At 42.7% G+C, this 27,269-nt stretch overlaps 1 protein-coding gene across 1 annotated transcript in view; it reads left to right on the plus strand.

Moving 5' to 3' along the window:
- Positions 1-27,269, plus strand: part of iqsec3b (IQ motif and Sec7 domain ArfGEF 3b) — a 36,295-nt gene that overhangs the window by 4,958 nt on the left and 4,068 nt on the right. The window contains exons 2-12 of the mRNA XM_042495815.1: positions 1,589-1,663; positions 10,566-10,683; positions 11,746-12,159; positions 13,745-14,472; positions 15,235-15,396; positions 18,064-18,186; positions 23,491-23,657; positions 25,296-25,435; positions 25,603-25,734; positions 25,845-25,944; positions 27,246-27,269. The exon at positions 27,246-27,269 is cut by the window's right edge and continues 135 nt beyond it. Of these exons, the coding sequence (XP_042351749.1) occupies positions 1,589-1,663; positions 10,566-10,683; positions 11,746-12,159; positions 13,745-14,472; positions 15,235-15,396; positions 18,064-18,186; positions 23,491-23,657; positions 25,296-25,435; positions 25,603-25,734; positions 25,845-25,944; positions 27,246-27,269 (2,183 nt within the window). The remainder of the gene's footprint in view (positions 1-1,588; positions 1,664-10,565; positions 10,684-11,745; positions 12,160-13,744; positions 14,473-15,234; positions 15,397-18,063; positions 18,187-23,490; positions 23,658-25,295; positions 25,436-25,602; positions 25,735-25,844; positions 25,945-27,245) is intronic.

Genomic DNA, 27,269 nt, shown 5'->3' on the forward strand with positions numbered 1-27,269 from the left:
AAAATGAGGAAATCCATCCATATCGTAAATTTTTATAAGGAAAAATCTTTATATACACATCAAGAGACTAAAAGTTAATGACAAGCATGTTTGAAAAGGACCAGTAGGGCGCATTAGAATCTGACTGATTGATGTTGATTAGCGTAATTGATTACAGGTGGTGTATTTCATTTTATTTGTTCTGACTCCCTGGTCCTGGTGTTTGAGATGTGGGGGAAGAAAGCACAACAAGGAAAATAAGTGTGCTGAAAAGCATAACATTTGAGAGACTTGTGAAACCCCCGGGAGCCATCAAAAGAATGCTTTTCTATTGAGTTAGTACTAAATCTCTCAAGAATAATGAGTACAAATATAATGATAAATGGAGCCCATGAAAGGCAGGTAGTTCACTGGTGAAATTTTAATAATGTAATGTATACTGGCTGAGAATTAAAAAATGTGATCGCAAAAAAAAAATCAAGACTCCTAACACAATGATTGAAAAGTGGAGCACAAGCGCAGCGAAATGGAGAAGAAATGATTCATGTTTGTGTGTGTTTCTGTATGACAGGTGTGACGAGTGGGGTAGGCATTACATCAGATGGAAGAGTCCATATTATTCATGGAAACCAACTGTGATGATTGTTGATTAGAGATATTTAAAAAGAAAAAAACCCATCAGCGTCCCTTTAAGTCAGTGGAAGTTGCTGTGTAAAGGTAGCTTTTTATAGCTGGGACTGTCATTCCAAGCCTCGCACTGACTCTGACTGCCTGTCACTGTGGCTCTTTGTCATGAGCAATATGCTGAGCCCAGGTCAGAAGACTTACTGTAGTATAGCCACAAAAATTCAGTCAACTGAATGCTTTCAGCTCATTATGAAAGGACCTAATGTGACCTCACACCCAAAGCTCCTAAAAAAACGGATATATTTTAAAGTCATGATCGTGCTTGTCTTAATGTCTCTAGTGATGGAAGACATGCTGCATCCAGAAGGTCAGAGGGTCAATCTAAGCAACAACTTTGACATGATGTGTCTTGTTTTTTTTCTTCTTCTTCTTCCTTTCATTCTAAATTGCTCCAGATAAGAGCACCAGCAAAATGCCTGAAATATGAATGTAAATGTAAAATGTATGAGCAAGAAATGAGAGATGTGAATTTAAGAAGAGACAGAGCAGGAAACAGAGCCGGAATAACCATCTGTCCAGATGGGGTTTGGAAATTCTGCTAAATCACCACACATCTGAACTGTGGAGTAGAGGAGGCATAAGCAAGCACATCCGGACACACAAACATATACTGTAAATACTCACACTCAATCTGAGCATTCTCAGCCTTGATTTGACCTACATAGGGTATTTACCCCAGGATGAGTGCCAAGTAGTAAACAGAAGCCATGGAAATAATCCAGAAGAGTCTAATGAGAGCCTTTTCAGGGTCTTTTGGGATGGTAGACTAAGAATAAACATAGGGAGGAATATGGAGACAAGGCAAACATCCAGCCACAGCCAATAACATCTGAATGACATGCTGTCCTTCCAGTTCTGTACACTTCTCCTCTTTCCTTCCCCCACTTTGCTTAACTCTCCTCCTCTCTTGTCTGCCCTTCAGGAGCGAGACGGTGCTGCATCAGTTTTGCTGCCCCGCCCCTGAACATCCAGAGGCTGACACCACTGGCTCATCGGGGTAAGTTGCTCACCAATCAGGCACTTTTATTGGAGTGTTTTCATTGCCCTGCTCCTACAGTGTGGGCTTTCCACTGAAAACTTCCTGTCTCACACACTGTGTCCCCAAACTGAGTCATGCCCAAACCCAGGCCTGTTCATCAGGCTCTGTAGTGCATGTGCAGTGCAGTCCTATACACGTGAAGTGTGAATTGGGGTTTTTGAATTGGGGAGATGCAGTGAGAGAATTAAAGGGATACTTTGCCAGTTTTCAACCAGCTTTGTGTCAAAACAATGTGGTTAGTATGTGTAGATGAACTGTGGATAGATAGAGATCACCTCTCCTCCCTCTGGCAAAACTCCACCAGATGATGCAAATTAAGGCAAAGTACGTCTTCCAGCGGATTTTTGCTTGGTCTCGTGCTGTTGCTCGCACTACATGCTGTAATTTTATATTAACCTCTACCCATGTCATCATCGCAGACACAAAGAAAACACTCAAATCTGACAAGTTGATCATAAAATAATATTGAAAAAAGATTGCCTTGAAAAAGTAAGGTAAATATACAATTAATCTTAATTTATGTTTACTTGATATCTATTTGCTATGTTAACTCAAAATGTAGCTGTATTTGCTCAATTTTGTGAGTTGTTGCAACTTCGAAATAACAAGTGAAATCACCTTATTCTTTCTAAGTTATAGCCATCCATCCATCCATTTTCTTCCGCTTATCCGGAGTCGAGTCCTGGGGGCAGCAGCCTAAGCAGGGAAGCCCAGACTTCCCTCTCCCTGGCCACTTTGTCTAGCTCTTCCCGGGTGATCCCGAGGCGTTCCCAGGCCGCTTATCCGGAGTCGGGTCCTGGGGGCAGCAGCCTAAGCAGGGAAGCCCAGACTTCCCTCTCCCTGGCCACTTTGTCTAGCTCTTCCCGGGGGATCCCGAGGCGTTCCCAGGCCAGCTGAGAGACATAGTCTCTCCAGCGTGTCCTGGGACTACCCCGGGGCCTCCTACTGGTGGGACGTGCCCTGAACACCTCACTAGGGAGGCGTCCGGGAGGCATCCTAATTAGACGCCCAAGCCACCTCAGCTGGCTCTTCTCAAAGCGGAGGAGCAGCGACTCTACTCCGAGCTCCTCCCGGATGACCAAGCGTCTCACCCTATCTCTAAGGGAGAGCCCAGCCACCCTACGGAGGAAGCTTATTTCGGCCACGTGTAACCGCGATCTTGTTCTTTCGGTTACTACCCAAAGCTTGTGACCATAGGTGAGGGTAGGAACGAAGATTGACCGGTAAATTGAGAGCTTTGCCTTTCGGCTCAGCTCCCTCTTCACCACGACAGATCGGTGCAAGCTCAAGCTCTGGCACCGGTCACACAGGGAACAGACGGACCGTATCAGGGGGTCCGAAACCCCATATTCCCGGAGAACCCCCCCACAGGACTCCCCGAGGGACATGGTCAAATGCCTTCTCCAAGTCCACAAAGCACATGTGGACTGGTTGGGCAAACTCCCATGCACCCTCAAGGACCCTGCCAAGGGACCAGAGCTGGTCCACAGTTCCACGACCGGGGCGAAAACCGCATTGCTCCTCCTGAATCCAGGGTTCGACTGTCCGGCGGACCCTCCTCTCTAGTACCCCTGAATAGACCTTACTAGGGAAGCTGAGGAGTGTGATCCCCCTGTAGTTGGAACATACCCTCCGTTCCCCTGATGTCCACGCAATGTAGCAGAGTCATGTCAACCACGACAGCCCCACAACATCCAGGGCCCTAAGAAACACTGGGCGGATCTCATCCACCCCCAGGGGCCTGCCACCGAGGAGCTTTTTGACCACCTTGGCAACGTCAGCCCCAGAGATGGAAGAGCCCACCCCCGAGTCCCCAGGCCCTGCTTCCTCACCGGAATTCGTGTCGGTGGGATTGAGGAGGTCTTCGAAGTATTCCTTCCAAAGATCCACAACGTCCCGAGTCGAGGTCAGCAGCGCCCTGTCCCCACCATACACAGTGTTGACAGAGCCCCGCTTCCCCCTTCTGAGATGCCGGATGGTGGTCCAGAACCTCTTCGAAGCTGTCCGGAAGTTGATCTCCATGGCCTCACTGAACTCCTCCCATGCCCGGGTTTTCGCCTCGGCGACCGCCGTAGCTGCACTCCACTTGGCCTGTCAGTACCTGTCTGCTGCCTCCGGAGTCCCACAGGCCAAGAAGGCCCAATAGGACCCCTTCTTCAGCTTGACGGCAACCCTTACTGCCGGTGTCCACCAACGGGTTCAGGTGTTGCCGCCCCGACAGGCACCGACCACCTTACAGCCACAGCACCGGTTGGCCGCCTCCACAATGGAGGCACGGAACATGGCCCACTCGGACTCAATGTCCCCCGCCTCCCCTGGGACATGGTTGAAGCTCTCCCGGAGGTGAGAGTTGAAGCTCCTTCTGACGGGAGACTCTGCCAGACGTTCCCAGCAGACCCTCACAATGTGTTTGGGTCTGCCAGGTCTGACCGGCGTCTTCCCCCACCATCAGAGCCAACTCACCACCAGGTGGTGATCGGTTGACAGCTCCGCCCCTCTCTTCACCCGAGTGTCCCAAGACATGCGGCCGCAAGTCCGACGATGCGACTACAAAGTCAATCATTGAACTGCGGCCTAGGATGTCCTGATGCCAAGTGCACATATGGACACCCTTATGCTTGAACATGGTGTTTGTTATGGACAATCTGTGGCGAGCACAGAAGTCCAATAATAAAACACCACTCAGGTTCAGATTGGGGGGGGCCATTACTCCCGATCACGCCCCTCCAGGTCTCACTGTCGCTGCCAACGTGAGTGTTGAAGTCCCCCAGCAGAACGAGAGAGTCCCCAGAGGGAGCGCTCTCCAGCACCCCCTCTAAGGACTCCAAAAGGGTGCATACTCTGAATTGCTGTTTGGACCGTAGGAACAAACAACAGTCAGGATCCGTCCCACCACCCGAAGACGGAGGGAGGCTACCCTCTCGTTCACTGGGGTAAACATACAGGCACCGAACTGGGGGGCAATAAGTATTGCCAACCCTGCCCGGCGCCTCTCACAAGTGACAACTCCAGAGTGGAAGAGAATCCAACCCCTCTCGAGAAGGCTGGTTCCGGAGCCCATGCTGTGTGTCGAGTTGAGGCCGACTATATCTAGTCGGAACTTCTCAACCTCGCGCACCAGCTCAGGCTTCTTCCCCACCACAGAGGTGACATTCCACGTCCCCAGAGCTAGCTTGTGCAGCTGAGAATCGGACCGCCAAGGTCCCCGCCTTCGGCTGCCGCCCAACTCACAAGGCACCCGACCACTTTGGCCCCTCCTACGGGTGGTGAGCCCATGGGAAGGAGGTCCCACGTCACCTCTTCGGGCTGTGCCACCAGGCGCACGCCATCGAGCCCCACCCCCAGGCCTGGCTCTGGGGGGGGGGACCCCGGTGACCCGCGTCCAGGCGAGGGAAACTTTGGACCATTTTTCTTTTTCCTCATAATGGGTCCGGTGAGCTACACTTTGTCTGGTCCCTACCCCAGGACCTGTTTGCCATGGTTGACCCTACCAGGGGCATAAAGCCCCCAACAACTGAGCTCCTAGGATCACTGGGACACGCAAACCCCTCCACCACGATAAGGTGGTAGCTCAGGGAGGGGTCTAAGTTATAGCAACTTCAGTAAACCAAGTTAGTCTGACATAACTTGATCATGACAAAGAGGAGCCTGCGAGCTCTGTTTTGTTAACTTGTTATAGAGTATACAAATATTATAGACTAGTTTGGAACCAGCAGAATACAGATGTATAGCACAGTAAATTTGGTTTACTTAAGCTGCTAAAATTTAGAAAGATTGATTTAATGAAACTTTTCATTTTTAAATTGCAACAACTTAACAAAATCAAGTAAACACAACTAAATTTAAAGTAAACTTAACAATTAGATATAAAGTAAATGTAAATTACATAAAAAGTAAATATAAATTAAGACTAAAATTTAATAACATTTTCATGGTTTTCGGTTTCCTAGATTTTGTCAAAGTAAAATCAACAAGAATTTACAGTGTATAAAGAGATAGAACCTCTCTCTCTCATTCTCAAAAGCAGACCAAAAAACAATCAAATAGTAAAACTAGACAGGCCTGATCAAATATTAATCAAGATCATGTTACTGCACTGCCTATCTCTCGCCTCAAATGTTTTTAGAAACACATTTTAGTGCCATGTTTAGCTGTAATAGCAAGAGTTTGTGAACAGGAACTGGGAATAACACTGTTTCCTGCACAGTGAAAACAGAGGCCACAAGAAAAAAAACGAAAAGAAGGAAAGCAGAAAAGGAAAAGAGAAAAAGTTTTTTTTTTAAAAAAAGTGTATGTGCATAGGCATGAGCAGAAAGAATTAATGCCAAACTAAACCCATCCTGCAAAACTCTTACAAGCAATGCTCTAGTTGTTTGTTTTCATTGTCTTTCGTTATTTTCTTTCTTGTTTTTTTTTAATGTTCTTTCTTAGTTTTATCCAACTTTTAAACCATTACCATCGCTTTGTTGACTTTGTATTTGGTTATATGTATGCACTAAATGGTGAATAAAGGGTTTAAAAAAGAAAAAAAAAAGAAAACAGAGGCCAAAAAATGAGAACGGTAAAACTAAGCAGTGCTAATTAAATATAAACCATTCCATATTTCCTCAGATGTTTTCAGGAACATGTTTTAGATTGCGTTTTTACTGTTATATGAGAATGTTTCTTGTCATTGTTTCACACGTACGAGTTTGCATTATGTCACCCACCAGCGGAAGTGTTGATTGGTCTGGTACAGCACAGGGCAATCTGTTGTAGGTTTTTTAACCTTTTGAGCAAAAGCGTCATAATTCTTATTTTCTTCTTGTTATAGCCCCAATTTTAAAAGTATTTGCATCTAAAAGACATCCGAGTTTTAATAAATGGCCATCTCTTCAGTGGTAAGGTACTTCTATAAATACTCTGTAACAAACCTATAGATCTTACAGCCTCAAGGTTGATTCACATATAGGGTGACAGAGAAAGGGGGGTATGTGAAGTGATATTGCAGCTCATGGCAACCCAGTGATGATGCAACTTGTACCACTACCATAGTAACTGGAGAGGAGAAGTTTGAGGATTTACTGTATATACACTTCTCCGTCCGTGTGGGCAGCTTGTCTGTTTGCTGTATGAGTTTACTTTTTTATGGAGTGGGGTGTGTGAATGCATGACATTTCACTCAGACATGTTTAAATGAGCAAAGCTCTGTTGTAAAAGCTGATTTTGTCATTTTTCTCAATGATTGCCCTCCCTCCTCTGGAAGTTCTCCCATCGTTTAATCCTCACATGCTCTTGTTTCCAAATCTCTCCCAGTCATGTCTACTTTTCAGTCTCTTCTTCTGAGGTCTATTTTCCCCCCTTTGTCTCTGTATGCATCATTATTTCTCTGTTTATTTCCATCTCATCTTCCTTGTCAAGTCTCTCCCGTTCATTCTGGTTTTACTAATATCACCATCTGTCTGTCTCGAATCCCTCTCTCTTGTCTCTGATCTGATGACTTAACCATCATCATCTTACACCCACATAGTCCTGATTGGATGGGCTAATGGCACAGCAGCAGTGGACGCCCACCTGAGATAATGAGATGCATTGGAGTCGTGTCACACTGTAGCTCGTTATTATCATCACATGGAGTTGTGTGTGTGTGCATGTGTATGTATGCCTGGTGGCTGCAAACACCTCTCTACACACTGAATGTCATCTGCTGAATCCATCGGAGCACACAAACCTCCCAAGAGATGTCATGGGATCCACCTATAGCCTAACCTGCAGTACCTTTTCCCTCCTGTGTGTGTGCATGCGTGTGTGTGTGTGCGTGCGTGTGTGTTTGCCTGTCTGTACAGTACTATAGGAACCCTGGGAGATGCGATTTGACAGATGTTCATTTCTCATCCACCATGACGTCACACATGCAGGCAGAGCAGGAGTGTGTGCTTGGTGTGTTTGTTGACGTATGTGAGCATGTGGGTGTAACAGAGAGAGAGACATAGAGAGAGAGAGAGAGAGAGAGAGAGAGAGGGAGGGACGATATAGCGGCCATATCATGATGGAGGCTTTTGCTGTCCAGATGCATTAATAGCTCGACTCTTGCTTTTAAATCCTCTAATGTATTGTAATGTACTCTAATGTATTCTGATGCAGCGCAGGCGCATGGCAGTCTTTTAATAGAGTTTTTGACAGAGACAGCCTCTAGCATGCACACACCAACACAGTCTTTCTGTTTCCTAACTCTGTTTCTATCTCAGACTCTGGTTCCACTCCCATCCTCTCTATTTTCTCTATCTCATTTCAAGATATGACCAAGCTTCTCTGGCCCTATCTCTGACTTTTGGCTGGGGAGCACAGAATATTTGCTTTCACAGCAATCAAAGGAAACAAAGAACTTTAGTGATGCACTCATTATTTAACCATGAGCAGGCTCTTTAGACTCTGCAGTCCTGTTTAGCACAAGTCCCTTTTGTGTAAAAAATTATTAGAGTAAGCATTATCTGGGTTGAAAAAAAAGATTGCACAAGCACACAACATTATGCACACACACAGTCATAACTGCACACCATTATAAAAGCTCTTAGGGTGTGATCATATCTCTATGCTTCCATCAGTCCAGCCTGGCTATATAAAAGGTGCTGAGTGGCAGTGTTTTGTGTCTTTTAGAAGTGATTTGATGCCAAAGACGTTAGCCACTTCACTTCTTTTTTTCCCTAAATATTAACAGAATTGACAAAGCTCAAGTTGTTCACATCATAACTTGTGTGTGTCAATCTGGCTCCATATGCATCTCTCTTTCATTCAAATGCAGTTTCGGCCCTCAGGCTTTCTTCAAGATCAACATTAAATGACCTCGCTCACTTATTCTCCTTTTATATTGTAATCTGTTTCTTCTGTTCTTTTTTTTATTTGAGCACAAAATTGGAAATTGGAAAAACAACTCGTTATCCATTTTTATCATTTTGGTCTTGGAACCAAATATTGAACAGACGAGAAATGTTTTGTTTTTTTCATGATTGGTTTTATTTTGAAATGAAATAATGATACATTGATTCAACAACAGCAGCACACAGAACACAAGTAAACAAGTAATTGCATTTCTATGTGGGAGACTAAAGTTATACTTTTCAGCCCAAACGTCCCTTAATTGTTTATCCAAATGATTCATTGCCATAGAAACGCATCAGCTTTCAGAGTCTCATGCACAAAATCAGCACTGTTTTCAGTGCCAAAACATAATATAAATGACCATTGCTTTAACTCCATGGCTGTGTCTAAAATCACTCCCTGTTTACCACCATGATGAATGTTTTGTCCAAATACTACGTTTCAAAGTATTGAACAGTGTTATCCAGCAATGCTTCGACTGCTCCTGTCTGGGAGCAGATCGATTCTGAACTATGCAAATTGCAGACACTTTTACACAATTATGAATATGTTTGCATGTACATGTATAGCTTTTTGTGTTTTTGCTGCATTTGCAATGCCTTAAAAATCCTTTAAAGTTTTCTTTTTATTGGGAGAGTGAAACATTTATGCACCATAAAGTGCCCTCAAAAATTCAAGACACCCAACTTGGAGGTCTGGACTCCTGCAAAGGTTTGCAAGCTGATCTTCCAGTGAGAAAATTTAAAAACCTGAGCAACAAATGACTTGTGGCATGAGATTGAAATACTCTAAAAACTATAAACTATAAGTACCTCCAATTTGTTCTTATGTACAGTACTTATAAGTAAATGTACTAAGTTACATTCCACGATTGATGGGAAAATGGTAAATATTCAACGTTTTCTGTTTCTCAAAATTAGGAGATTACCTGCTTTTCTCTGTTCTGTATATTTTTCTTATACCTTTTGACATTGAATATCTTTTATTTATGGACTGTTGTTTTGTCAAAACAGACAGTCCATAAATATGGCTTTAAAATAATATCATGATATTTTTAGGCTACATCCTGATACACAATATATATCTCCATATTTTGAAATCTCTTCTTAAGTACTGTTAACTACTAAAATACAAAATTGTTAATTGAACTACAGATGCAAATAAAGTAGCTACTGTCATAAAATAAAGTTACATACGCTATTGTTATAATAAAATTTAATAAATACTGTATAATGTTATATAAAGTAAAGTTATTAAGTTTATTAAGTTTAAAAAAAGTACTGTTGTTCCAATTAAAGTATTCAAAGGGGTACCCATGGTGCTTTTATTTTGAAGGGAGGCAGAGAGAGAATTAAACTCCCAGCTAAAAAAAATAATGAGACAATTTATTCTTGATGTCCACTATAAAGTCATTTTATACATCGCACATGGAACAATGTCGAACGATGCATCAAGTATTTTCAGTTTATAGCTATAAATTGAAAACACTCCTACAATAGAATAAACTAATAAGTTTTAATAGTAATAGTAATGAGTGAATGATTTTGGACACTGGACTTTCTTTCTTTACTAACTAACAAGTTTCTCATCACAATTCATACTTAATCTGGGAAGTAAAAAAAGTTTTGAAGGTAAATTCAGTACCAGAGTGCACAAAAAAGGATAAAAATTGAGCTTGTTAATATTAAAAAAAAAAAAAAAAAATTTAGGGAATGTTCCCCCAGACCCTCTTACTGGGGTTTGGGCTAAGCCCCCAATGTCCTCAAATACTAGAAACGCCCCTGGCCTGAAACCTACACTGGAGCCGCGAATCTCACCAAATAGGAGCGGACATATAAACTCAGTGCCCTCCGCCCCGAGCCACCACGACCTCACGCATCATTCTCCATCTGCTGCTTCTCTCATGAACCTCTTCACACTCTGCTTTGTTGATGACCTGCCACTGAGATAACAGCTGAGTTGAGGGGGGACTGATAGCTTCCTGTTCTTATTTCCGTGGCAGTGGTCAGATGCTGAGCCTGGAGGATGGAACATCCTCCGGTAGTGGACAGGAAGTGGAGGGAACCAAGAGAGACGGGCCCAGCGAGTACGAGATCACCCTGGAGAATAAGAACAAACAGGTATGTCTTATTTATTTTGTTTTATTGTACTTCTTTAAGTGTGTGTGTGGGTGTGTGTGCTTGTGTGTGTGTGCGGGGGGGATAACTCCTTTACCTGTTTCAGTGTGAGGAGGTGTGTGAAGGATGATCATTTGACATTGTGTGTTGCGTGACAAAAAAGATTCCCATTCAGATCTATTTCTGTACGTGTTGACATGAAAAAGAACACCAGCGATCCAGTGGCACAGCGACAGGAACGCGAAAGATGCTAGGTTGTCATGGTAACAGCTAATAACTGCTTCTGGCGGCTGGAGATGTCTTTATTTCTCATACCAAATTGCTGAAGGGTCTGCTGCTGTTGCTACTGCTATTGCTGCTGCAGTGCGAGTGTGCGCGTATATGAGTGTGTCTTCCTATGTATGTGTGTGTGTGTGTGTGTGTGTGTGTGTGTGTGTTTTTTTTTTGGGGGGTGTCGGAGCAGACACACACGCAGGCACATGTGCGGCTGTCCTCCTTTTTCCTCTTCTCTGTCTCTTCCCTCGCCTCCCACTCCCCCTCCTGCGTCTCCCTTTTGCTGAAAATATAGGAGGGCAAAATTCTGGAGGAAGCTGAGATTTTGGGCTGAGCTGCTCTGCCAACAAACGGCACAGAAATAGGCTTGTGCAGGAGTTTACTTTTCTATTCATTTTCTCAAAATCACCTTTGTCACAGCCCATCCATCCTCCTTCCCCTGGCCCTTCAGCCAGTATTAGCAGCCGAATGATGATAGATGATGTTTACTTTTACTCTAATACCATAAACCCTCGCCACTTTTAAAGGAGTGGACAGATAAGCAAGAAGAATACATCTCAGAAGAAAGGTGTGATAATGCATTTCATGACTCAGGCGATGCTTTTGATCTTCTGTGGACACTGACACAAAATGCCATCATGATATTTGCCTTCTGGTGGATGAATAAATATATTTCTGTGACTGCTGTGTGCTTCGCAACATAAATCTTGCAGTGTCTTCAGTGAGTTTCAGAGTCTTGTAAACATGTTTGATATTTAAACTTGCTCCCCCTCACTCTCTCTCTATCCCCAGATAGAAGAGTTGGAGCAGAAATATGGAGGCCATCTCATAGCGAGGCGGGCAGCCCGTCGTATCCAGACAGCTTTCCGTCAGTACCAGCTCAGCAAAAACTTTCAGAAGATCCGGAACTCTTTGTCAGAGAGCAAGTTGCCCCGCCGGATCTCCCTGCGCCAACCGAGCCCCTCAGGCCGAAACCGTAATGCAGCCCAGAGACACAGTTACAGTCTGCATCCTGGAGGAGGGCAGATACCCTTACGCTCCAAAACTCCCCCTCCTCCCCCATGTCGCTCCACCTCTCTGCCTCCTTCTCCTGCATCTGCCCCAGCAGCAGGTCCCACCCCTGCCCCTACCCCGGCCCCAGCTCCAGCGCCACCTCAGACCCCTGGACAAACACTCACACAGCTGGAGGACTGCTTCTCTGAACAGGTCAGTGCTTTTGTTTCTGCTCCTATATGTTGAATTTAAGTAGGGATGCAAAATGGTGCAGAAAAAAAAAAATCAACAAATGAAATTTTATCAACCACCAGCATGGCTCTGGAAATGGCAATGTCCATCAGTAGAACAATCATTGTGGTCCACATTTAATATGTCAACAACTAAATTGCCAGCATAAATGTTGGCATTTTATGTTTCTCTAAACCATGTTATATTTGTACCTTTCATATGTAGTGGATTGGAATACTATGGGCCTCTTGCAGCAGCATTCTTGTAAATTTCTCTTATATTTTCTCCTAATTTTCTGGTAAGATAAAATTAAAAAAAAGGTTTGTAAACTGTTGTACAAAGCCCAGTGTTTTTTTCTTCTTTTTAATGTGTGGTTACATGTTTAGGCACAAAAAACACTTGATTGGTATTAGAAAGGGTTTACATTTTGGCTAAAAGTCACCTGTTTTTTTGCCACAAAAGTGGCTGGGAATGTCTTGATGTGCTTTCAAAGAAAATACACTTGTGTTGCAATAAACATGGCTAAAAGCATCCCAGAAATTATAATTAAAAAATACCCAGTTTTGTAATCACAAACACAGCTGGAAATGTCTTGTCACCCTTTTCCCCTCCCCCTCCTGAAGATAAACTCAGCTAATGTCACTATAGAAATTCTAAAATAATATGAATAAAGTCTACCAATGTAACATGTCCATGGTTTTGCAGAAACACACACTGCCAACATTTTATTCTGGAACCTGGGCTGTCGATTACCATGAAATTTTGTTCACACATTCATGGGGCATAGATGATGAATCACTCAACTAATGAGACACTCAACTTTGATACAGTATATGCACTTCTTACCATTTCAAGCCACGTTTCCAGAGGCTTTAATGAATTTGGTAATCACCTGACTTTTCATCTAGTGCCATTGTCAGGTCAAAATGTGAGTTTGTATGATTCTATTCTCAACCAAGCAAAGATTCCAAAACATAAATCAGTCCACACACCAGAGAATGCTCCCATGAACATTAATTTAATTTTATTTTATTTTAGTATACTAGTTTTTGGGCATTTTAACCTTTCATTGGATAGGATAGAGTGGTAGCCTGAAAGGGGGAGAGAGAAAGAATAACATGCAGCAAAGGGCAGTGAGCCGGAATTGAACCCATGGCTGCTGCGGCAAGGACACTGCCTTCATACATGGGGCGCCTGTTCTATCTACAGAGCCACCAGACACCCCCCATTAACATTTATTAAATCACCGCCACACATGTGACATTTCGGGCCATAGCCCTTCTTCAGACATTTTTCACTTTGTCCAGCACCTTGTTTTACTACTTTTGGATGCGCACATGCTACTAGAACTTTTTCTTTTGACCTAAGCAAAGACTCAGCAGTTTCATGTGAATGCCATATTGTCTGCTCAGTGGACAGCCACCATCACTGTTAATCTGCTTCCACTAATCTTAAAAATAGCCACAAATTAGCAACCTCCTTTGCTATCACAAACTTTTCTTCACGAGTCACGCCTCTTATTGCATCATTGGTTCTGAAGCATATTTTATCATCATCATATTTGCAGCTTCATTCTTTGGCCCAGTCCATTGATGACGCCCTTCGTGGTTGGAGCTTGTCAGAGGGTGGAGACGGGAAGGGGCTCCTGATGGACCCCGGGGCCCTTCGTGCAGCTGCTGAGAGCGCTTGTCTGCCCCGCAGCGCCAGCTCGCTGCTCATGGCCTTCAGAGATGTCACTGTTCACATTGACAGCAATAGCTCTTACACCATCTCCACCGCCACCACCACAACCACCACCTCCCTGGGTAATACAGGTGGGGGACAGCCGGGCAGCAGGAAGACCTCTATGAGCGGGACAGCCGTGGAAGGAGATGGCCAGTTTGCAGAGGAGCCAGAGTTTCCTGCACCTCCGCCCAGTGAGGAACTAGAAATGGCTGATCCAGGTTCCAGGAGGGGCTCAGCGGTGCCAGCTCTCGGAGGAGGAGGAGGAGGAGGAATGGAGGGGGAGAGCTCCTCAGACAGACTGGGATCTACATCCACCTCTACCTCCACCTCTGTCTCCACCTCAACCCAGTCTAACCAGCAACCCGCTCAGATTTACACCCAGTACCAGCAGTACCACTACACTCATCCTCAGCAGATTCCGGGGGGGCCCAGCCCTGAGGCCTTGCAGGCCCTGGTCGTCTCTCTGCCCAGGGACCGCTGCCAGGATCCAGCGTCCTGCCGCTCACCGACTCTATCCACAGACACGCACCGTAAACGCCTCTACCGTATCGGACTCAACCTCTTCAATGTGTGAGTGGGCCGGCAGCACACACACACACACACACACACACACACGCACACACACACACACACACACACACACAAACTGCAAAATATTTCTGCACCCTCTGGCTCAGGGCTTAAAGTACACTTATTACTGTTTGTGTCTAACAAATCTCCAACAGCCCCGCAAAACTGCTCTAAGCAGCTGCTCATTAGTGTTTGTGATTGTTGGGAGGAGCTGCGTGTTCAGTGCCATCTTGTGATGTCAATGAAAAAAAAGAGAAAGAGAAAGCGGGAGACTAAGAGAGGAGGAGGAGAGAGAGAGAAAAGAGAGAAAATGCAGTTGAAGAGAGGAAGTCAAAGAGGTCATGAACAATATGAGCGCCTCTATGTTTCTAAAAATAGAGCCCATGGTTGGCCTGCACTTATTATTAGTTCATACAAATTATAGTGAATTAACTTGTATGCATCACTGACAGTGGGTCTGATCCAGAAGTCCAAAGCTAACAGCTTTTGCGCATGAATACACTCTTCCTTTTGCTCCTTCCCTTTCTTTCTCTCTCTCTCTCTCTCTCTCTCACACACACACACACACACACACACACACATACACACACACACACATTTTCCGTTCATATGCACACATTTATCAGCCTCTCTCGTAAATGCAGCGTTACACATTTTCTTTCTCACTCAGGCCCACACACCTATCTGCTTGAATGCACAGACACATCACACACACACTGTTTTAACACTATCTGCTTCTCTGCTGTTTGCTGTATGTGGCAGGAACCCAGAGAGAGGCATCCACTTCCTGATCACGCGTGGTTTTGTCCCGGACACGGCCATCGGAGTGGCTCACTTCCTGCTGCAGAGGAAGGGTCTGAGCAGGCAGATGATTGGAGAGTTCTTGGGGAACAGCAAGCTGCAGTTCAACAGAGATGTCCTTGAGTGAGTCCTCATTATTTATACATGCCGACATGTAGGTATCACACGCAGACATATGCACATGATTGGGTTTCCTGTAATGAATCCACTCATCCAATGCAAATCCCTTTGCTTTCCCAACTGAATTTATGCTGGTTTTGCAAATTAATCTTAACGCAAGCTTCACTTACTTTCTGTTTTTGGAGGTTTCAGCTTCTTCTCATGCCATGGTCTTCATCAGTGGAGTTTGATCAGTTCTCATGGAGATAACTTTATTTTTAGCACTTTAACCAAGTTTTCTGAAAAGGCCAAATACTCTAGAATTGTAGAGTGAAGTTAATTAATCTATTAGTTGATTGAAAGAAAATTTATTTTTGATTATTGATTTATCATTTTAGTCAGTTAATAGATAGTTAATGAAGAATGATGTAGTAAATTTATGATAGCCTTTGGGTTTGGAAGTGTTGGTTGGACAAAAGTAGCAATTTGAAAATGTCACTTTAGACTCCAGAATTGTAATGAGCATTGTTCACAATTTTTTGACATTTAATAGATTAAATTATTCATTGCTTAATTGTGACAATAATCAGCAGGTTATTCGTTAATTAAATAATCATTACTGTATGCCCCACCAATGGCTTTATTAATGTTAGTAAATGATTTCCTAATACTTGATAGGTTATAAGCCATCAATGAGGTACTCTAATGACTAAGAATTGCACTTGGGTAAAATTTGGGGACTTTAAAGGCCAAAAATCAAAGCATCAGAGGCTCAAGTATTATGACTCTTGGTCTCGTCTACTGTTCAGGTTGAGCACCAGAAAATGTTTGTACATAACATTTAAACTCAGAAGTGGCCCTTTGTTTGACCTTTACTGACCAGTAAATGCCCACGTCTTTTAGGCTCCACACTTACAGTATGAAATGCCTTGCAATTAGAATTTCATACTTTCCAAGCTGAAGGCTAGATGACCATCATCATCAGGGTCATTGTCTTCGACTCTACAAAGCCCCTCCAGAGCCACCAAAATCAGCATTCAAACATTTTCCAAAGCCGAATAGTAGCCCTCATGAAGAGTAAACTGACTTTAATGTGTAAAATTGATGGACTGCTGCTTTAATAAGAACAAGTTGCCAGGTTGTGAAAAGAATCCCTCTTTTACCATATTTTACCATATTTGACACTTTGACCCTTCACCCGATGAAAACAAGCGGTAGAGCATCAAAATACAATTATTTACATCTTTCCAAAGTTTTTGTGGCTTTACATTTACATCCTGACCTCACTGCATGCTGTGTCCAGGAACGTCACGAGCACAGCACAAGAGAAGAAAAAAAACAGAGTCCAGGCAGAGGGCAGAGTCTCTGCAGATAAACCACACACTATGAAGATGAGGGTGATTACTTTTGAATAAGTTCAAACATTGTTCTTAAAGAAAATCCTGCATAGTATACCTTAATCTCCTTCACATAATAATCTAACCTCATGGGCCATTAGCTGTTCTGGAGGACATCGTCGTCATCAGCAGCAGATTGAGTTGACTTCATTGCGACTATAATAGAAATGCTATAACTTTAACTTATTCCAAACACCTATAGGACTTCTTATCCATGATGATGTTGAAGTTAATGGTTAAATTTCCCTCTTGACCTCGGAAACAGCAGTTGAAAAATATTTGTAAAGGTCCATTTCATAACTGTTTTGAAGCTTCCAATTATACCCAAGTCTTTAGCAAGGTCAAAAATAAACTTTAAATGGATGTTTTGTATCTTGATCTTTACTACTAAAAAATGAAATGAGATTGAAGATTAAAGAGATTTGTATTCCGGAGTTTTAAAATATCTTAAATAGAACTAGCTACTGGAGCCAGCTAACCTGTCATAAACACACACACACACTCACACTCACACACACACACACACACACACACACACACACACACACACGCTCACTTGACATGCAGCACTTGCATGCAGAAATGCAACACATCCATGAAAACATGCATTTACTTAATGCCTTCACACTCACCCTTTTTGCATCCAACCAGTGTAGACACAGATCCAGGATAGAGAGGCTTTTTGCTGAGGTTGTTGCAGAGACTGTAGAAATAGGTCACTGCACTGAACACACACACACACACACACGCACACACACACACACACACAAACACACCCTCGCCTTCTCTCAGACACACAGACACACGTGCATGGGCACAAATAAGTGCATACACATAAATGCACTTGTGCAATCTTGTGGACGCACTTCTTCCATTGCTACAGCCTGCCCTCAGCCTTTCATGTACCTCTCTCTTGCCCCCTTGCTGTTTGCATTTCATTATGTCACCTTCTCATCCCTCTCTTTCATTTCCTCTTATCTGCCACTGTCATCAGACCCTTTCCTCCCCATTAATGTTTGCACAAAGTGTGTGTGCAAACATGTTTTCTCTATGTGCGTCTTCCAGGTCAGTGCTTCTATAATGGAGGTATAACTGTAAGAGGAAGATTTGCCATCAGCTCTTGGGCACTTATAGTTTGGTGCACACGCACACACGCGCACATACATGCAGGCACGCACACACATGTATGCACATGCTCGCTCATTCACCTTCTTATTACAGTGACACACCACAAATAAATCTCTCTCTCCTGTCCTGCCTTCTTTTTTCTCTCTCTCTGTCTGTCCCTTAATAGTTGTGTCGTGGATGAGATGGATTTCTCAGGCATGGAGCTCGACGAAGCCCTGAGAAAGTTCCAGGCTCATGTTCGTGTTCAGGGAGAAGCGCAGAAAGTGGAGAGACTTATCGAAGCCTTCAGGTGAGGCTGTCAACTCGCTCACAACCAACCCTTGCTGACTAACGGGGCTCTAGCTTCACTTTTTAACACAATTCAACACAACAATATTCCATCACATGACTGAGCAGGGCTGCTAAAGGCACTCTGAACTTTGTGGAATGAATAGACCTTTTTGCCTATGGCTACCTATGCAAAACAAAAACCCAAATGACATGTAAGCTGACACATATTACACATATTTTGCAATAAAATAGAGAAATATTTTCTAATCTCATCTCGCAGCCTCTGGCTAGCAGCCGTGTCCAGAATGCCATTGTAATAGGGCAACTATATGTGTTTAACTGGTTCTGCCAGCTCACTGTGGTAAGCTCTGATGAAAACCAAAGCCGTGTATCATTAACAAATTACACTGATTGCCTGTAACCTTTGACTAAACTCAGTGTTTGATTGTCAGCCAATCATAACGGTGATCTGAGCTACAGGCAATCAGTGTGCATTCCACTGGGACAAAAATAGATGCTCCATGTCATTACTTTCTCCCCTGGACGACCTTTTCTGGCCAAATCTTCAGATTCTCAAGGCTGTTTATATGTTCATGACACTTGTACGCCCGTTTTCATCACACATGAATATGTAAAAGTGCATGTTTGGTACTCATGAGGTTTTAGCCTGAGTTGGTTTTCTGCTCATTTTGTCAGTGCTGACTCTTGCCCTCCAGTCACTTAAATTTATGAGCATATCTGCTGAAAGAGACTCATTTTAATACCAAGAGGACCCTTAGAGAGCCACCGTAGCTTACACACTCCCTGTGTGCTTAACAGTGGACTGTCTAACTCTAACAAACTCCCGGACAGAAACAGTTTTTTATGATGTGATTTTACCTTTTGACTGAAAAGTCTTTGAGGCAAAAACAGATGGAACTGAGCAGACAAATAGGAGCTGCAACTGGTTCCCTGTCCTCTGGCTGGCACTGTCCTTGAAATGTCCTTGAAAGATTGCTCCCAGGACTAAAAATGCAATAAAAATGGCCATCATTGTGTTCTATCTCAGAGTAATTGTTGCATTGCTGTGTACATTTAATCTCCCTCTGCTGATGTGCTGCTCTTTGCCTCAGGATTATCAACAATGTCAGCACCATGAGTTTAGCTGCTGCACCTTTGAACTCATAGAACAAGCTGTTGTTTTGAATTACACTAAGTTGCTGGTTCAATGTTACTGGAGTGAAATCATCAGAGAAAATGCTTTGCATGTTAACTGTCTGCCAACACAGTTCTGCATCCATGAGGCAGAATCTTTGATTGTCTGAGTTCCTGACTTTGATTTTGTTTTTGTGGTCTTAAAGAGGGTAACTCCAAACTCCAAAAAAAAAAAAAAAAAAAAAGCTAATTATACGATAGCGCATTGCTCATGATGCATTTGACCCTAATGGTTCCCTTCTGAAGACTTTTAACACAACCCAATTGCCAGGGAAAATGTTGGCATTGTGAGTCTCTGCAAACAGTGGATATGCTATGTTGACTTCATGTGTTCCTCAGAAATATCGTATTTACTGAATTTACGAGTTATGAGCACATGAATGGCCCTCCAAAGTCATCATTATGAGTGGGAAACTTTGAGGATTAAAAATTTTGATGATACCCGAGTTGATGTTTGTGTGAAGTTTCAGGGCAGCAGAAATAGCAGAAAGCATATATTTTATTATTTTGTTCCTAGTGGCTATCATTTACTTTTAGTAGGCTACATTTAGGTATATGCATCTATTAGCTGTAGCAAGCAAGCAAACGTTTAACTTTAAAGCATGCCATACCTGATGTGCATTCTATGTTCTTCTCTCTGCTGCTGAAGCACTAAGGAGCTCTGTGCTACTTGCTTTTGGTAAAACATCAGCCACGAAAACCTTTTTACTTCTAGTGTCCATGTTTGTTGCTTTTTTTCTGACCAGAGCACTCGAATGCGTGTATCTCGTAATTACGACTGTACAACTGTGACGTAAAATATTTCTGAGGAGCACATGAGGGCAGCATTACATTTGCATCTAGTAGCAGATATGTTGAAACTTAATTTTCAACACTGTTAAAGTTATGTGTGGTTAGGTTCATGGGCAGTAGCACTAGTGGACATTTCTGCATAAGCTTGTCAGTAGCACTCTCCCTAAAAACTTGGGACATCTGTGGCATTGTGTTGAATCGTCGAATTGCACATTTTAGAGAGGCCTTCTGTTGTGACCAGCCAAAGGCACACCTGTGTAGTAATCATGCTCTTTAATCAGCATCTTGATATGCCACACCTGTCAAATGGATGAATATAATAAACTTGGAAAGTGCTGGATAAAACATCGATTTAAAAATTTGCGACCAAATTTAAAAGAAATATATCTGTCAAGTGAATAAAAAGTCTTAAACCTTTAAGTCAAACCTGTGAAAGATAGAAGCAAATACACACACGCACTCAATAAAGCAAAATTAAATACAAAAAGTAAAAGCAGAATTCCTCCATTACAATATTTTTCGTGTGTGTTTGGAACCTAATTGGGTTCTGAGAGGGGTAAGAAAAATAAATGGCATATATGTGGGGAACTGTTTTCAGCTGTGGATTAATACTCATTTGGTGCTCTTGCGTGTATTTACAGCAGCAGGATGGATTATGTAGGACTGACTAAAAAAAAATCCCAGATTCATCACAGTGTTCATCATAATGCAAACATGTGGCTTGTGCTTTAAGTCTTTTCATTGCATTTGGAAAAAAAAAGAAAGAGCAGACTATCACCCACACTATCTGTTAATGTGGTTTTACTCCAAGTAAGTGGTGGGGGAAGAGAGGAAAAGGAGCAGTCATGACACTTCCCCTCTCCGCTTCTGATTTGAGGGCCAATCAGAACACCAACCGTGGTCATCAACTAATCACATCTCACACAATCATACGAGCCGAGCCCCTGGGTGCAGATTACAAATTCATCAGCGATCCCAGACCACACTCTCTGTAGCTGGAGCTGCGAGTATAGGTCAGAAATGAGCGGGCTTTTATCGGGACAGCCAGACATCCGATGCCATGTCTGTTATGTAACACTTGTTATGTCATCTGTTTGAAGCGTGTTGTACTCTTGCCGTGAGTAGTTCTTTTATACAAAGCGGTATTTGTGCCAGCTGGCATGCAACTTTCATATGCAGATATGAAGATAAGAGATCGGGGGAGCTAGTGTTTAAATAAACTGGTTACATAAGACGGAGATCCACGCTTGGAAATGTGTGAATGAAGCGCGCACGTGCACACACACACACACACACACACACACACACACACACACACAAAATCACTGCTTTATTATTCACTCAAGTGTTTCCCCATGTGCACATCCATGCACATGTCCATTAGCTGACATACACGCTCACACATACAGATCCGGCTGTGCTTTCACTCTTTGATGACTTTGCCGCAGAATTACATCAAGATGGCAAGTCAGGAGGCTCATTTGTGCCTTTCTGCGTTTCTCAGTCTGCGTATGTGCTGTATGTATGTATCTGTAGCAGTGTTTGTGCCGAGCAGGATCTCTCAAACAAAGGCAAAACTGAACTACGGTTGACTGACACCCTATGAGTACTCTGGCCTTAGATCTTGTGGTATGGGGTCTGGGAAAAGCCTCTTTTGGTTGCGCAGGTCTCAGATGTGGACTCTCGCTTGCATATGCTCTGACAACTACATAGTCCTCTGGAGTACAGCAGCCCTCTCCATGTCTGCATCCTGCCTGGCTGCAGAGATAAAAGCCTCCCACCACTGAAATGGCCCGCTGTATAAGTGTAAGTGACAGGAAGAAAGATAGAGCAGGAGCTGTGGGGGGAGGAGGTGTGAGTTTGTGAAGCTTGTGGGCAGTCATGGAGCAAAGCAAGTCCAAATGTAGCATCACTGGTTCCAAAGCAGACTGGGCAGCGCTATCTCACCTAGGGCAAAGCCACTTAGTCAGACGTCTCTTGTCAGTCTCATTCTCGGTGAAGTGAGTGCTCCTCACATCAGAGCAGAGGTTACACTCAGTCGGTCTTTGAGTCAGTCAGTCAGATCAGAAAATGCTGTAGCTTGTTTGCCAAGATATCGGCTTTTAAATCACTCCGAGTGCCTCCATCTCACTGCAGGAAAAAGCAACTTTTTACAGGTCATTCTCTATATTGCTTTTTGTAACTTTAACAATTTGTACTTAATGACTCACTGTCTGATTTTTTTAATAGTTTGAGCTGAGAGGACATTTTGGGATTTAGGGGTGCGATTGGGCACAATAACAAAGTCAGGCAGTGCATCATTAACTTTTGGTACATTGCTTCCTTGAGCCTGAAGATACAGCGGTATTGAGAGGTTTTTCTATTATTCAGTATGCCCTCTGTGATTATAAATGGGGTGGACAAAATTTTAGAAACACCTCTTAGTGTTTACCAGTCCAATTTAACAGCACATTAGATAATAATAATTCAGAGGTAGGCTTTATTGTAGGACGGTTGTATTTGACTACAGTAGTTTTAGCTTTGGTTGGCCCAGCAGTAAAACCCTACAGTCTTTTTAATCATGGTGAACATTTTCAAAGCAACATTCAGAACATGTTATTGAGGCTTGAGATTACAGAACCTTTTTTTAATGAAATTGTAATGTAATGTGATATGTTAACATAACATTTTTTGATGTTGATATAAAATGCTATTTAAGAAGAACATTCTGGAAACTAAAAGAAAAGCATTACTAAAAGATTGCGTTGTACCATTCTCAGAACGTTTTCAAAACCAAAAATAGCTAGTTGGGTGGATTGTTTGTTGTGATGATTTGGTAACAGTACAAGAAATTTATAAAGAAATTATACATCCCGGTGTGTAGATATAGCCAAACAATATAATTTGTCCATGATGCATTCATTAATTTACCACTGAACAGGATTAGCTATGCTTTTTTGGTATCAGACACAAACCGTGTTGTAACCTCTTTTTTTGTTCTTTATTTGTCAATCCACACAACTCTCAGATGTTGAAATGTAGCTTCAGCTTTATCCCTCACACAAATGCACTTAAAGCAGTTTAAGGGGGGGGGGGGGTTGAAGGGGAGGAGGCAGGGTTGGACATAGAATTGTTCCCCAGGAGTAGTTTAGGGGTCTGGTGCCTTGAACAGTGGCACATCAGCAGTGCCAAGGTACACCTTTCCCACTGCCCAGTCGTTCGCTTTAAAAGTGATCAGTAAAATCTTAAAATCAATTGTAAAAGGAACAGAGAGCCAATGAAGGGAAGCCAGGATTGGGGTGATATATATATATATACATACTGTCACACATAACTCTGTCCTATTTCCCCTCCACAGTCAGAGGTACTGCATGTGTAATCCTGATGTGGTGCAGCAGTTTCACAACCCGGACACCATCTTCATCCTGGCCTTCGCAGTGGTCCTCCTCAACACTGACATGTACTCGCCCAACATCAAACCCCAGCGCAAAATGGGCCTGGATGACTTCATACGCAACCTCAGAGGTCAGTGTGTGTCTGAATACATGCATGAACACGTATGAGTGTGTGCCTGTACTGTAAGTGACATCTTAGGGAGGGTGATGGGACTCTGCAGACAGAGGTGCTATAATGACTTGAAGACATGTTCCAACATTTATGGCAAGTGGTTTTGAGGGCAGAGTTGGAAGTTATATATAGTCACACACACTTACATGTCAAAGCTTTTACTGCAGATCATGAGATCCATGGGGGAGATGCGCGGGAACGATAAGGAGGACAGAAAAGAGAGCAGAGGGCAGAGAAAGTCAAAGTTCTACAACAAGCACTCTCTTATCACTTCACCCTCACTATCTGGGTTTTGAGTGACAGCCTCTTGAAGTGAAGTAAATTACTCAAAGAGGCCGCGGCTGCTTGCCTCCACTCGCTACCATCGAGAAAACCATCAGCTGTGCAGGCGGAGATTCCTGATATCCTTGACTCCAAGCTCTGCTCCAGAAACCGTGGCGTTGACCCATTTAATTGAGGCTTTTTTAGCGTGAGATTTAACGATATGAGGTAAGGTTTCCAGAAGAATCTCATTATAACGGGCTCTCAGTGAGGTTTCCACCCAGCGATTGAACAGATATATACATTTACTGCAACCAGGGGTTAAGAAATTTGACTTTTGTACCGTCAGCTATTGGGAGAAAAAAAAAACATAATAAAAAATTCAATATATTCTTTCATATGATATTGCACAACTCATTTTTAATTTGTGAGCTGAAGAGGTTTCTCCTTGAGCTGAACAGCAGTGACAAACTGTAGCGAGGATGTCAACGTGCTGCTCCACAGTGATAATGGCACAGCTACCGAGACACAATGACAGCACACACACTGGGATAAAAGCACATTTTCTCATTTACAGCTACAAAACCTACAGTGAAGTCAAACTCATTTGGCTATAACTCTTTAAATAAAAATTCTATGAGCCAGACAGTCAGCTATGAATTCAATAATTTTTAAGTTTATAGTTTGGTTTCCTATTAACTTCCACTGTGGCTGCTGTCAATCCTCCAAAGGATCCACAAAGTGAAATTATTTCATACACAATCAAAATCTTTGTATGTTGAAAACTTTCAATTAGTAAATGATAATTAAATGTCGATTTGAATAATTTTGGCATTGCACAAGGGTCAAGAGGTCAGCTGTCCTCCCACTGCTAACTGCAGAGGAAGCTGAGTAAGAAGATATCACATGATGTGCAGTAAAAAGTTTGTTTTACAGCATCCATCCATTATCTATAACTGCTTATAGTTTGCAGGGTCATTTAATTGTTTTCTCAATGTTCTACTCTGTCTTCACTTTTATTTTCTGTTTTGTGTCACTTTTTATAATCTCTTTTGTCTGTTTATATGTCCCTGCACTTGCCTTCACTTGCTCATTTATCACAGCATTTCACAATAAAGGAAGTTAAAAAGAAAAACAAAAAAGTTCATGCCCACACATTATAAATGACCACATTTTATTTCACAAAATGTAAACAACATGTTGGCTAAATATGCAAAGAAATAAAACATATTGCAAAAATAACAGAAATAGCTCTTTCTATTCTATTCTATTATTCTACTATTTCTTACCTTGATAGTGGCCACTCTAATCTCTCCTGGCCCGTTTTTCCCCCAGGTGTGGATGACGGCGCAGACATCCCCAGAGAGATGGTGGCAGGCATTTATGAAAGGATCCAACAGAGAGAACTGCGCTCCAACGAGGACCATGTCACCTACGTGAGCCGTGTGGAGCAGTCCATCCTTGGCCTAAAAACTGTGAGTGATATTTGTCTTTGTGCGCGAGCCTTCTCCTTATTTCTCATTTCACTGAGTTGTCTGTACTTGTTTGCTCTGTCTCCTCTCTCCAGTGTCATGTATTATTTCTCTGCAGTCTGCCCTCTGTGCTATCTGTCATCTCCATCTCTTTAACCTCTCCTCCGTAGATCCTCGCCGTGCCCCACAGACGTCTGGTGTGTTGCTGTCGTCTGTTTGAGGTACCTGACGCCAACAAGCCTCATAAACAGAAACTGTCCCAGCTTCAGAGAGAGGTCTTTCTCTTCAATGACCTGCTGCTGGTGAGGAAACTCTATTCAGTGACTCACTAAAATACTATTTTATTCACCTGAGGCCACCATATATGAAGATACATGATCACACATGTTCATGTGTTTTGTCGCTACTGTAGATCCTGAAGCTGTGTCCTAAGAAGAAAAGCTCGGCCTCGTACACTTTCTGTAAAGCTATGGGTCTGCTGGGAATGCAGTTTCACCTCTTCAGCAATGAATGTGAGAATCTATTTTACTCTGCAGCAGTTTATTCTCCGTACAGTGCTGGAAAAATGCTGAGCCAACCGTCATCAATAGCATATGTCTGTCAGGCCTTGGTCCAGACCCAGACTTTGAATGAATTACAAAGGAGTCACCAGTGCAATAAAAATTAACACACTGTCGTCAACTTATAGTTTCAGGAAAAATGCTTGCTTGACAGAATTATAGGAAGTACTACTTTTAAAAGAAAGATTATTTATTCAGTATTTATTTATTCAATGCTAAAAGAATATTTTAAGGTAAAGGAAACTGCAGTGGGCACATTTTAGTCTATATTGACCCAACCAAGGACCAATCAGAGCATTCCAATAACTTAAGTTTGTACAATAATTGGCTATGTGTGTCTGTTAAGGATAGTGTGTATTTTTTTTAGCAATGGGCATTTGTTTTTGGGATAACAAGCTGTTGGACAAAGAGGCTTTTTGTCCAATGAGTTGAGGTGAAACTGCTAGGCTATCAAAAAACAGCATAGATTAAGGAAAGAAATAATGCCTGCACACTTACTCCATGCCACTCAAGTTTCATTAATTAGTGTGATTATTGTTAGTTGTTTTACACATGGTTGGCCACAAACAACATCATAGAGCTTATCAGTCTCTTGTCAGTCTCTCTCTGCATTACATATAAATATAGGTGTGGTTTCAACTTTATAAACATTTTTAACCTGATGGATATCCGAGTAGGATCAAAACGTTGTCTCCTTTCAATCCAAGGGGAACATTGACAGACTAACATTTACAGCTGAAGCTGATGTGAATGGCATTAGTTTAGCAGGTATTTGGTCATAAACCACAGAGTTGGACACATAAAAATTGGTTCTGTTTATGGTGCTAGATGAAAAGTCTGATGTCTACCAATGTTTTTTAAATGCATGACAGGCAGAACATCATTGTTTATACTAAATGTCACAAATACATTCATTGAGCTACATTGGCAGCATGGCTAAAATTGTTTTCAAAGCAAAATAGAAAACCACTGATCTTCAGAATGTTTGAGCTTCCGGATATTTCTGCATACCCTCAGTTGCTATCTTCAAGAAGCCATTTCTCCCAGAGACACTCTTGGTCATTGACCTCAAAGCTCAAAGCATGAGTTTTTGCAAGTATTCTTAGCAGCAACATTTTGTTAAACAGAAATTAAATTAAAAGCTGCAATGCCTGTTTTGAAAAATCTTCAAATCCTGCATTCATTTTTAGAATCAAAGTTTTGGTGAAAACGCTTCACTTTCTCTTTGACACGTTGCCGGGGTTTCTCATCAGATTATGCCCATGGCGTCACCATGC

Source organism: Plectropomus leopardus, chromosome 11 (genome assembly GCF_008729295.1).
Source record: "Plectropomus leopardus isolate mb chromosome 11, YSFRI_Pleo_2.0, whole genome shotgun sequence".
Taxonomy (NCBI): Eukaryota; Metazoa; Chordata; class Actinopteri; order Perciformes; family Serranidae; genus Plectropomus; species Plectropomus leopardus.